Raw genomic sequence first — 12,633 nt, 5'->3', positions numbered from 1 at the left:
TAAATCTTCAACCCTGCGTATACAAGTACTTTCAAGAGAATTTCAACCGTCTCTGTGCTTTTACAGGTTCACAGCAGCTGCTTTGGTGCAAAGGAAGAACTCTTTCTACAGATACTGAATTTGAAAGACTTTTGCATTCTTCTCTTGCTTTGCAATACTGACGAGGAGGTGAAAAGAAAAAAATAAAGGAAAATAAAACGCTGAAAGTTTTGCAAAGAAAAAAGCTCAGCTTAAACTGCAAGTGTTTTATCATCTTTTTGTGCATTCATCTCTTCTTTCAGGTGGTACACCAGGCTTTAAATGACGGTGCACGCGTATGTTTGGGTTGCACTTAGACACTGTGGTCTGCAGCAGTGTTGCTCCAGCTGCACGGTTTCATAAGATTTGTATGAGATTTTGCATCTCCAAAATTAGTGTGGTCCAATCTGAGTCATATGAATGGGCAAAATTAACCACAGCCTGGCGTGCATTATCCACTAGGGGTAGCAGGCATTCCTTTAGCAGCTAAAAGAAACAGAAGACTAAAGGCAGTGAATTGCCCTCTCTGACAGCTGGAAGTTGACTCACACATTGGCGTTTCATCTGTGGTGTGTGTTGCGGTCAGATCACTGCCAAGCTTTGTAAGACATGCAAGTTAGCTTTGACAAACGGTTACAAACAGCAGCACGAACACCTGAACAAAATCTAGTGCAAGAGTGCTGCAAAGAAAAAAAATCCTCCCTTTATGCTCACCTCAGCTAGTCTTGAGGCTATAATTTGTGGGAAATGATCTCATTTTAATGTGAGCCTGTAATTTTGTAAGTATCCTTCACAGTCCTCAATCGATATTCAGGCTTAGGAAAAAATGGCTGAATGTGAGTTTCACAATGTTATTACAGGCCTGTTGCATAGGATTGCATTATATTTGAACAGGTGCCGTCTTGTCCACCTTCAGAATGGTAAAACGGGTCATCTTAGGTAAGAAGAGGAAGAAGAAAGTTTCTTGCCCAGTGCAGCTGGAGCTGCTTAGAGTAGCAGACATATACTGCATGTGTGTTATGTAACAGTTATTTTATAGCCCGAAGGCCTGACATAAACAGAATAATTTGGCCTCCTTTCCACTGGTACATAAAGTTACATAAAGCTTGATGGCATTGAATCAAGTGTCTGCTTTTTTTCCCCCTTTTTAGGGGGGAGGGGAGCTGGATTCGACTTCTAAGTTATGTAGGCCAATAACAAGCTGTACAGTATTTCTGCTGGAGTTCATGTGACCTACTTTTAAATATAAGTAAAGTACTTTAACTTATCTGAGTTTGAATCTACAGCCCAGCTGGGGCCAATTTTTGTGGCATTTCTATGTCCCCGTGTTTGTATGGTTTCTCTACGGCTACTTCGACCTTTTCTCCCAGCCCAAAGACATGCTTGTTGATGTAATTGGTGATTATGAATTTGGTGTAGGTGTGAATGGTTGTCTGTCTCTCTGTGTAAGCTCTGCAGCAGACTGACGACGCACCCAGGGCGTACCCCGCCTCTTGCCCTATGACAGCTCTGATAGGCTCCAGTCCCACTGCAAACCTGGAGTGGATGTGGGAGAAGATCGGTGGATGGCTAGATGGATTATTATCACAGCTACTCGTTGGTTTTAGTGCGAAAAATGTGGTGTAATGCACTGTCACATGAACAGAACACCTACGAGTCTTTGAAGCAAAGTAAAACTGGTCCTCGTTGTTCACCCAGATTCAGTGCAGCTCTTAGAAGAAAGATGGGATGGAGGGGAAAAAGCAAAATTTGACTCTAAATGAAATCAACAGGGCAGTGCTTTCACTTTTACGCTCTGCTACAGTAAATTAAAACATCTTTGCCAACAAATGAAGCATTTATTCACTCGACCTTTAGGGCATCGCTTAGAAGCAAAGTATAAAGTCTTACTCAGTTCATTGTACCTGCATGGATTGATGTGAATACATGTTTTGAATTTAAAATGAATAAAATTGTGCTCAGAATATAGGAAAACTAAAAAATAAATATACCATTGCAGAATGCTACCAAGGCAGGACTATCTGGTAAAAAAAAAAGGCTCATAGACTTGGCGTTTACCAGTTTAGAAAAACCGGAGGTGGTGACATGTCTTTCGCCCAGTATGTTGAACACTTACCCGAAGCCTTCGTTACTCAGCGTGTCTCTGTGGATGTATACCCTGACATGCTGCAGAGGCTCGCTTTTATGGAGATCTGAGTAGATGTTGGATAAAATCACGTTAGCAAGCATTGCCCTGTGTTCTTGGCCTTCATGCATTAATTATACCGCAGTTTGTGGTGGTTTTTTTCACATGGTTGAATAAGTTATTTGTGTTGCTTTGCCTTGCAGACACAGCTCCGCAGCACTCTTTGCATATGATTTCTTCCTGGTTAACATCAGTTGCACAAAATCCAAAGTATTTCCAAACAACAGAGAGTGATCTGCTTGGAGTGACAAGCTCTTTGCCTTCTGCTGTGCCAGGCATTTAAATTTAATTGTATATCTGTCTTAATCTAGAGTTACTTGCTCTGACTACTCCAGGAAACTTCAGGCTGCACGGTACAGGGAACAGCTGTGATTGGCATATGCAGGCGCTTATTCAGGGAGTGTTTTACTTGTTCTGTTGGCAGAGTATGCTGCTCTTTTTAAATGTATTTTTTTATATTGCACGATCATGCTCTTTTAATTACGGGAAGCCAAAATTGGGATTGAGATTAGAATTATATGTTCTTTCCAGCTCTGGATTCTTATGATTTGTTTTTCCTGTTTCTCGTCTTCACACTCTGCTTTTAATGATTTTACCTTTTAACGCTCAAAGAATCTTTTTTTTCTGTACTGAAGACAACATCTTCAGTGTTCATAATCACTTAAAATTGCTGTCAGAGTGAGGCTTTTGTAAAAGTAATGCTTTTAGCAGTCTCATGACACAGGCTTTTCCACGTCAGAATCCTGCCTTTTTTTGATAGTTTTGTTAAACAGAGTAGATGCACAAACGGCGTGTTATGTGCGTCACTAACTGGAACACAGAAAGACCCTCTCAGCCTAAAATCACAGAGATCACTCTGCTCCAAGTACTACATGCTTGTTCTCATTTTGCAGCAGTGTGATCTTCCACCAGTGGTTAGTTTGGAAAAACGGTGTCATACTTTTATAGAGAAAATTATGCAAAGGAGGCAAATTTTGAAATTACCTGAAGATAAACTCTTGCTTTGTTTAAGATGGGTACATTACAAAAAGGCATGTTTAAGGGAAACATTAAGTAAAAAGAGTATATGGTGCTCTGTGTGTGTCTGTGTGAGTGAGAGATTGAATATTGGTTGCATTGTCACTAGAAAGTCCGAGTGAGAGGTCGGCCACAGGTCAGATCCTATCCTCTACCAACTGTTAATGGTGGTTTCTGTTAACCATAAAGTGGAAATGTGCCAGTAAGTTTCAGCAGGAAAGTGCGTTTTCTGTCTTCATCAGTGGTGCAGCTGTGACTGCCGGCGTGAGTCCTTGAGCTGATTTGAGGAGCTTTCATGGGAAGATGAGCTGCAGATTTCATTTATTTCTTGACTGATCACAAGTGAATGAGATGCAATGAGAGGATGATGATAACTGTGGTTTCCACCGTGCTGCTGTCAAATCAACTGCACTGCAATCTCAGTCTTTCCCATCAGAGATTTAAGGGGGAAAAAAATCAGCAAATAATTTCAAAAGTTAAAAAAAAAATGTCAGAATCAAAGTGAGCTCGCAGGATCTTTGCTTGCTGGTTTTCAGTCCCAGCAAACCAGTCCATGATGTTTAGCTTTGCTTTATGAAGCTGGTAAATCGACCTGTGGGACCAATAAGTCGGCTTGGCTGGAGCTACCTGTTGTGCAATGTGCTGAGTAAAGTTATGCAAGGTGAGCTGGCAGGTGATCAAGAGTGAGCCTTGCTGTGATAATGCTGCGTCTGGACTCGTCTGAGTGGGCGCGCATTATTTAAAGCCTTCGTTTTCATCCAAGAGAAGAAAAAAGGTCATGGTTTTAGCTTGTGCTGCTAAATGCAGGTTTAGGATGTATTTTTACTGGTCAGACACTTTTGTGAAGCCTTTTTTTTTCATAATATTGCTCAAGATTTCTGCGGTAAGGATAAGTGGCTAGTGATGATCATATCTGTGGCAGTGAAACTTTAGATAGTGATTAAATAATCTTGTTTGTAGCAGAATTATATTGATATAAAACAAAAAAAGGGGGAAAAGAGAGCTAAACTTTGCTTTTACTGACCCACGCCTGGTAATGAAAGGCACATCTGCTCTGTGATCCTGTGAGCAACGTTGGTGTAATTTTTCTCCTGCTGAGAGCTGGACCTTTAAAAGCATCCTAGAAACTCCTACAGAGAGATAAAGAGAGCCCTTTAGGTCTCTCTTTGTGGCTTTTTCGCTCTCTCTGGCTTTGTCTATCTGCACTGTAGTTCTTTCTTTCATTTGCAGGTCAAAATCCTTATAATGTCTCTCTCACAGCGCCTTTAAAAAGCACATATCCTGTCTTAGTTAAATCCATGTTCTCATCGCCTGATTTTAAGATAACATTGTATTTTTCCACACCTTCTCTTTCAAGGCTACATGATTATGGCCTAAATGATTATCACAATTATTTAGTTGTTTCAGACATTTACATTTTGTTGTCTGTCTTTCTTTTAACTTAGTGTTATTCATCCAGACTGCAAACTTGGATGTGATTGACACGTAGTCAAGGATTTAGGGAGCGCTTGATTTGCGTCTGTTTTGCGTTCTATCAACGAAGCATGCATTTTCAGTATCGCTCGATCATTTCATTTAAGTGTGGAAAGCCAAAATGGTGATCGAGATTAAAATTTGATGAATTGAGCAGCCTTACTCTCTTATCGTTTAGCTTTTTCTTTTTTTTCTTTTTTTTGTATTTGAGCCCCTTACCTGCCTTTCCTGGATGCAGCTAAAAGGGTTTAAACAGTGGGGCACTAGTTTTTTATATTTAATTAGTGGGCTGACATGAAATAAGCTGTATTTTTGCATACATTTTTATTTATTACAACACGATTATGCTAGAAGATTGGATCACCTCTGCAGATATCTCGAAATCTTCTGATCTGTCCCAGTGTGCATCAGTAGCCAGGAGCTGTTTTTTGCCTGACCAGAGAATAAAAATGACCAAGTTACCTCCCATATTTTGGAAAACACTGAGATTGTGTGACAGATTTTACCCTCTATATGTGTTTTTAGGCACCAGATGAAAACTGGACTGATACAAAGTCAGTTAGAGCATTTAAAGGATTTAACTACCTGCTGATTACAGAGCTAAATAATCTCTTTTCTAACGGTTTATTAGTACTGTATAATGTATGTGTGTCTGTACATATAAAGGATTGATGACGTTGTGTGTCAGTAGGGCACAAAATGCTGTAGGTAGGTTTTAACATTTCAGAAAACATAAACTGACGTGTGTTGTGACGCAGCGAGGAAGGTCGATGATAAAAACAATGACCCCTTACATCTTCCTTTTCAAACTGTGCTGAGAGGCACAAGGAACAAAGAGCCATCACTTTCTCTTCCATAAAAAATGTATTCTGTCAGTTTGTGTGCATGTGTGTGTTTACAGTCGTTTATTCCTGCGTGTTTTCTATATTTCAGGTGTAGATTTGCTGGCCATGCTGAGGTAGCAGCGGCCTTTTAGGTCAGGATGTCTGATGATGAAATCGAGTGGTTCATTGGGAAGGAGAGAGAGATCTGCTACATCAGTGATGCGGACGAAGACAATTACGGAGACGATGAAGATGAGGGTCATCTGGGTGAGTCACGTTAGTGAATGAAGACCATCTCGCCTGCCTGTGTTTTCTTCTACAAAGGTGCAAGTGAGTCGGGTTTCGGGATTTCAATCTGAAAAAACCAAAATAATCCTCTGAATTCATAAATGACAAGTACAAGTAGCCGTTTTACCAAAAATTTTTTAAAAAAAAGTGAAAAAAAAAAGAAATGTGTGTGATGCAGAATTAAAGTGGACTGTGGAACTTTGATAAAAGAAACATTCTACCTCACTGATCGAGAATTAAGAGCACATTACAAACGACTGCAGATTCTTCAGTAAATTTCACAGAATTCTTTTTTCTGGGTAAAATAATTCAGTTTATATTTAATAAAACTAAACGACTGTTTGTCAAAGCAATAAGCCTCAAGAGGTTTGCAGTCATCATAGAATAGCTAATTGCCGTCATTAGGGACTTTTTGGTTTTTATAAAACAGTCACTATATATACCTGATGAAGCCGAGTAAAATAAAAAACAAAGAAACCAAAGAAAAAACAGATTAAAGGTCTGTCTTCAAAGCAGTGTAGTCCCTCGGGGATCTTTTGCAGAGAAGTTGCAAAACAATATGCAGAAACAGCAATGCACAGCACATTGGGTGTCATGCTTAAAGATATGGGTGATTATTAACATTTTTCTATCATGATGGCTTTTGCAAGTCTTGAAGGAGCGTTTGCATTCCTCTTTGCTGGAATAGAGGTGCTTGACTATGACACGGGTGTTTTAATTGCACACAACCAGAAGGAAGGATATCACTCCAGCTTAATCTAGTATCAGGACCCGGGAGATTGCAGAGATGATTTTATGCCCCATTGTGATATGCTTGCTCTTCTCTCTAGGGTACCATTAGAGATTTGTACAGTGGTGTTTCACACGCATAGACTGTATATAAAAGATGGACCACAGTGGTTTGGGGTGCTTTGCTGTTAGTGTTTTGGCTGCCACCATGTTTTGTTAATCTATTGTTTTGTTTGTTTATTGGAGTCAAAAGTACCCCCCCCCCCCACCCCCTCTTTTTTTAAGATTGAAGCCTAGAATGCTGTGTTATCGGCTAAGGCTAGCAAAGTGCACCCATAGACTGTTATGGATGAAATCTGCTAATGAATGCTGAATAACATACAAACAGAACATTATAATTTCACCTGGTAAAACTGGAGCACAGCCTCCATTAATTAAATCCATTTACATTGCATCTATTTAATGCAATGTAATGAATTTGAATGAAAAGGCAACAACACCACACATGCTTTCAAGAGATGCAGTTCTTTGAGTGGAATTAGCAGAGGTGAAGCCGAGCAGACGGCTAGCAACTCCATACAGTTTTCAGTCTGAGTGGCCACGCCCATAATTTTAGGCCCCAGGGCAGTTATTATAAAGGCCTAAAGTAGCTTTAAAGAGTAATCTGTAGCGGGCTATAAACATGATTTATTATGTAACATAGGAGCATTGTAACAGAGGAGTCTAGTGGGATTGACTCACTTTTGGAGCCAGGCTCAAGTGGCCTCATCTTTCAGAGCCGTCTGAATCTGCATGATTGTGAAAGTCACCTATAAATATAATGACTTGCAGTTTTTAACAGAATCTAAAGACGATGCCGCCTCAAACAGAGTTTGTGGGTGGGCAGAGAAAAGTTTAATTCTCTCTTTTGTTATTCGAGTCTACATCTGACACAAATTAACAGCAGCTACTTTCTCTGCTTTGTCATCTGACTCACATGTAAACGGACACATTTTCGCAGAAGCCACCGAATAACTGAAGTGACCCAGCAGCTTTATTCTCTGTGTGTGACCAGACCGGCTCTCCTCAGCAGCCTCTGCTGTTCTGTTCTCCCTCAGGAAACAAACCAAACTCTCATCTCCACCTCTTCTCTTATTTCTTCTTTTGCCAGTATGTGTTACATAACCCGGTGAATCATCTATTAGCTCTATTAAATGCAGAGGTGTGTGTGTGTGTTTTGTGTGTAGGAGGCATGATTTAAACTTTGATTGGATAACTTCAGTGACATAGTGTTTCAGTGACCTCACAAAGGGCAAAGTTAATGTTTTTTCCCTGCAGTTTTTACATGTTTTAGGATTTCTACCGAAATCTAAAAACTCATTGTTGACTGATCTGACGTCTTAATTTGTTGTTGTAAAAGCAAAGACAAAGAATGGGAGGTTAACTGAGGAAATAAGTGTCCTTGAATTTTAATTCTTCTTTTTCCTTTTTTCTCCAATGTGTTTGTGTGTGTGTGTGTTTGTGTGCGTCTGTCATTAGAGGATGAGCCTGGGCTTGACATTGATTTTTGTGGGGACTTACCTTTGAGCTTATGGTTAGGACTTGGGTTTAGTTTAAGGATAAGAGTAGAGAAGGGATCATGTAAATGTGTGTGGTTGACTCCTTTTGTCTCAGTTTCATTTTTGTTTACCACCCAACCATAATGACTGTATAGTTGAGCATACTCAAAGCTAACCAAGTGCCCACTGTGTGTGTACACAAACACTACACTACAGGTCTCCTTCCTTGCCTCGTGAGTGCCTTTGCTCTTTGTTTTTCTGTCTTCTTTGGTTTCTGACCTTTAAATGTACCTTCATTCCTTTCAAATCTTTGTTTTTGTTAACACGTGCTTGATGTTCCTGGATGGCCAGAACCTGCACCATCTCTCCTGTCTTTGCTCTCTCTCCCTGTTACTGTAACAGCAGGGCAATGCCCCTGCTTGCTCTGTCAACTGACAAATCCAGTAAAGTTTATTCAAAAAGGCTCTTCATCCACAGTGCTGATAAAGAGGCGCCTCTAAGCCTGAAGTTTTAATCCAATTGTGAACATGTTGGATTTGCCTTAAGGCATTTTTATTGGATTTATTTTAAATTTTGGAATAAAGATATTTTGTGTTTTGTTTTGTTTTTTATTGTATGACAGCATTTTGGCACTTTAACTGTTAAAATGTAAATCCTAAAATGTACAGTGCTGTGCAAAAGTCTTGAGTCAGCCATCATTTCTTTACATTTTGCTAACAGAATAGGAAATACCATCCACTCCAGCTTCCTCCCACGGTCCAAAGACATGCAGTTAGTGGGGATAGGTTAACTCTAAATTGCCCATAGGTGTGAATGTAAGTGGTTGTCTGTCTCTATGTGTTAGCCCCGCGGCAGCCTGTCCAGGGTGTACCCTGCCTCTCGCCCTAAGGCCATGTCCACACTAATACGTTTTCATTTGAAAACGCATCTTTTTCTCTCCGTTTTGGCCTTCCGCCCACACTGAGACGCGTTTTCAGTCAAGGAAAACGCAGCTTTTTGAAAACGCTCTCCAAAGCGGATACATTTGAAAACGCAGTTTTCGCGTCGCAGTGTGGACAGTGAACCCGGAGCCTTTTCGGAAACGATGACACATTTTAGTCATGTGATGCAGTCATGTGACCAATTAAACAAAGATAGCGGAGGGCATTATACAGCAGTTGTTTTGATTGCTCTCAATTGTGACAGCCCTATTAAAGATTAATATCAGTCTGTACATGCTCCAGATAGCTTTTCTTCAAATTATTTAATTCTCACTCGCTTTTGCAACTTTGTACTTTTGTGTTACTCGCAGCAACACTCCACTTCATTGTTAGTCCATTTAAAAAACCCATTGCTTTTTGCCTCAACATTTTGCCGCGACGTTTCAAAAGAGCCGGAAAGTAAATAAGCAGCAGACAGAAATGAGGCAGGTCAAATCGTCTGGCGTTTCACGCATGCGCAGTACTGGAACGTAAGCGTTTTCAGCTGTTTCAATGTGGACGCACAACTCTGTGAGAACGACTGAAAACGATAGTGTGGATGCGGAGCGTTTTCAGACGAAAACGCCGTTTTCAAATCTATCCGGGCTAGTGTGGACGTAGACTAAGACAGCTGGGATAGGCTCCAGGCTCCGCGACCCTGACAAGAATAAGCGGAAGGGGATGGAATATGAAATAGATGCAGCGATTTATTGAAACGTGCAAGCGTACATGTAAATACAGTATATACGGCAAAAACAAAGTTTGTACAATTCTAATGAGCTTGAAGATCAATATTTGTATGACTGACTGCAGCGCTTTCTTGTCATTTCTGTCAGGAATAGGTCTCCAGGTTTCTTGAAGGACATTCAAAGCTCTTCTTTGAATGTTTCTGCCTTTTGTTCTGTTCTCTGTCACACACAGTTTCAGTAGTGTTTAGTCCTGGGCTCCGGGGAGCCAATCCAAATGTTCACATTTGGATTCATCATTCCATTGGACCTGTTTTTCAGGACAGGGCTGTCAGTTACTGTTCATCTCTTCATCTTATACCATGTTTTTAGCTCTTTGGAAATAACCTTGTTGGTTCAAGAATGCTATTTCGTGCCTGTCATACTGGCCTTTTACCTATATTCAACTAAAGTACATTTTTGTAACAGGCTGCTAGCAACAAGTCCCTAAGGGTGCAGGTTAAAACTGGTTTTCAAATTTTTCTGTTGTGTAGACACAACATCGGTTCATCTGATGAGTTCAGTGACTTTTTTATGCTTGAATGATTCATAGGTCAGTCTTAAGTGGCTTTAAAAAACAACAACAACAAAAAAAAACATTCCTCTGAAAATGGTCATGTACAAGGACTGGACCTAAAATGAGTAAAAAGCAGCCAGTGTTGAAAGAAAAACATTGAAAGCCTGGTGAACTGTGGCTCAAGACCACTTCAAAAATAACAAAGTCGAGTTCCTTGGAAGCAAAATATAAATTAATGAGGGGGCGTCTCAAGACTTGCACTGTACTGTACAAAATCTTTCGTAACATCTGCTGAATTTTTACATTTTGTGAATTTAGAACAAAAGGTAGCATCTGTTTAAAAAAAACCAAACAAAAAAACCCCCAAAGTGATCCTGATGATGCCTTTTTTGTCATCTTTAAAAGTTTAGAAATGACCTTTCTTGATTTAAGCAGAGTGAGAATATTGGCACCTCTGTCATATCTGTATCCTACAAAACTGGACTTTGTTGAACACCCACTTTGCTAACATGAGACTGTTTGGATGGATATTAGGTTGGCTGTGAGCACACAGGATGCCTTAAAATAGGTCAGCACATTCGTTTAGCCTTTTCCTTAGTGTAAGAAGCTTTATGGGAGCCTCATATCCACATACTGGTTAATTCAGGTGGTTAGTTTAGTTTAGCTTAGTACGTTACACCTAGTTGCTGCTGTTAACTAAGAAGTAATTTCTCTCGCCAACCAATTTCGTGAATTTTGTTTTTAAAAAACAGCCATTTCAATATTTGTTGTGCTTGTATTTATATGCTAAGTGAAAGTGAAGCTACCAGTTACACAGTTTATAGCAGTGTGTCAGTATTCACATCTTACACCCAAGGAGAAAGTAAATGAGTCTCTTAATTTTTCCTTTTTTTTGTTCTTTTCCTCCAAAAGCCTGAAGCACCATTCAAGGAGATTCTTGCTGTTGCTTAACAACAGCAAGCTGGGGTCAGTTAAACTACACTTAAGTCTCAGCCTCAGCTCTGCTAAGTCTAAAAGTGTGAGTAAGTGTAAGTAAAGAAGATGTTATATGTAGTTGGCTGTGTTTACAAATGTAACGTTTATTCCGGTGGTCAGTGGGGAAATTGCTTTTTGGCGTGTAGTGGTGAGTACTGTATCTCTGCAGGTCTTCAGCTCGTTTAATAAATCCTTGAATGGCCGAATCTGTCTTGTGGAATCAGAGATCTGGGAGTGGATAGAAGCGCATCGTGCTTGAAGTTTCCAGCCTGTGGAGACCTTTTTGGGCTTCTCATCACTGTGAGTCAGTGTTGGATAACCCTGTAATGTGACAGATTGCTTGTTATGTTTGGGGCTGAGCAGCAGCAGAGAACTAAAACACACACACACACACACACACACACACACACACACACACACACACACACACACACACACACACACACACACACACACACGCGCGCGCGCGCGCGCGCGCGCACACACACACACACACACACACACACACACACAGAGGCTGTACATGTTGTCCTAATTACATCAGGACTCTGTTAGATACCATATAGCTGTAATGGCAGCTCTGCAGTAATGTGGACTCTGAAAGAGTGTCTGTGTTTGTGAGGCAGAGGGCGATGATGATGGACGCTTAATCATCCACCAAAGGGGGTTCAGGTCCTTGCACGTCCCTGCTTGGTCAGGCTTATAAAACATTTTACCACAACAGTTGTGCAACACTTTGTATAACTGACCCAGCATATCAGCAAAATTGGCAGACGCCCGAAGGCGACAGAACTGGCTTTGTGAGGTTACCTTAGGAGGTAAAAAGTCCTGATGGGTGAAAACAAGTTTGTTTGGAGTTTGTAAGCTGTAGCTGAATGTACAAGACTTTCTTTTTATACTCTTGAAAGCATGTGCTCAACAGGTCACCATGACTCTGCTTAAGGTGACTTGTTTTCGAGTTGGAGTTACATGTACATGTATGTTGTAGGTTAGGATGGACAGTGCTCATGTAGCTGAAAATCTTTTGTTACCTTTTAGTGTATTATCTATCTCCTGCCTAAAAAGTGTCTTCTTTTAGTCGTGCGATATGAGATCGGCACCTCAGATCGGTCCAATCCCGACTCTAACGGATGTGTGGCAGTGAGCGTGTTTGTAACTGATCTAATCCAGTTCTTTCTTGGTTCGGGCTATCGACCCACAGGAGAACTGTCTGATGGAGAAGACACATTTCCATGTTTATCTTCCCCACTTTGCAAGTCTATTTTGCTCCTGTGACATCGTCACCCCCCCTGCTGCTTCCTGCGTCTGTCCCATAGTTACCATAACAACTGTCACCAGGACGCCAGCCCCCTCAGAGTTGTGACAGTTTACTCCTCCAGGTTTGA

The 12,633-nt window shown here is 40.7% G+C and overlaps 1 protein-coding gene across 2 annotated transcripts in view; it reads left to right on the top strand.

Moving 5' to 3' along the window:
* The window catches only part of LOC100705676 (helicase ARIP4), a 74,520-nt gene that overhangs the window by 16,786 nt on the left and 45,101 nt on the right, over window positions 1-12,633 (top strand). For both annotated transcript variants that reach the window (XM_013271127.3, XM_013271126.3), the window contains one exon: window positions 5,627-5,784. In XM_013271127.3, coding sequence (XP_013126581.1) covers window positions 5,676-5,784 — 109 coding nt within the window. In that variant the 5' untranslated portion in view covers window positions 5,627-5,675. The remainder of the gene's footprint in view (window positions 1-5,626; window positions 5,785-12,633) is intronic.

Source organism: Oreochromis niloticus, linkage group LG20 (assembly GCF_001858045.2).
Source record: "Oreochromis niloticus isolate F11D_XX linkage group LG20, O_niloticus_UMD_NMBU, whole genome shotgun sequence".
Lineage (NCBI taxonomy): Eukaryota > Metazoa > Chordata > Actinopteri > Cichliformes > Cichlidae > Oreochromis > Oreochromis niloticus.
The sequence above is the reverse complement of the archived record's forward strand: the minus strand, read 5'-3'. Positions and strand labels throughout refer to the sequence as shown.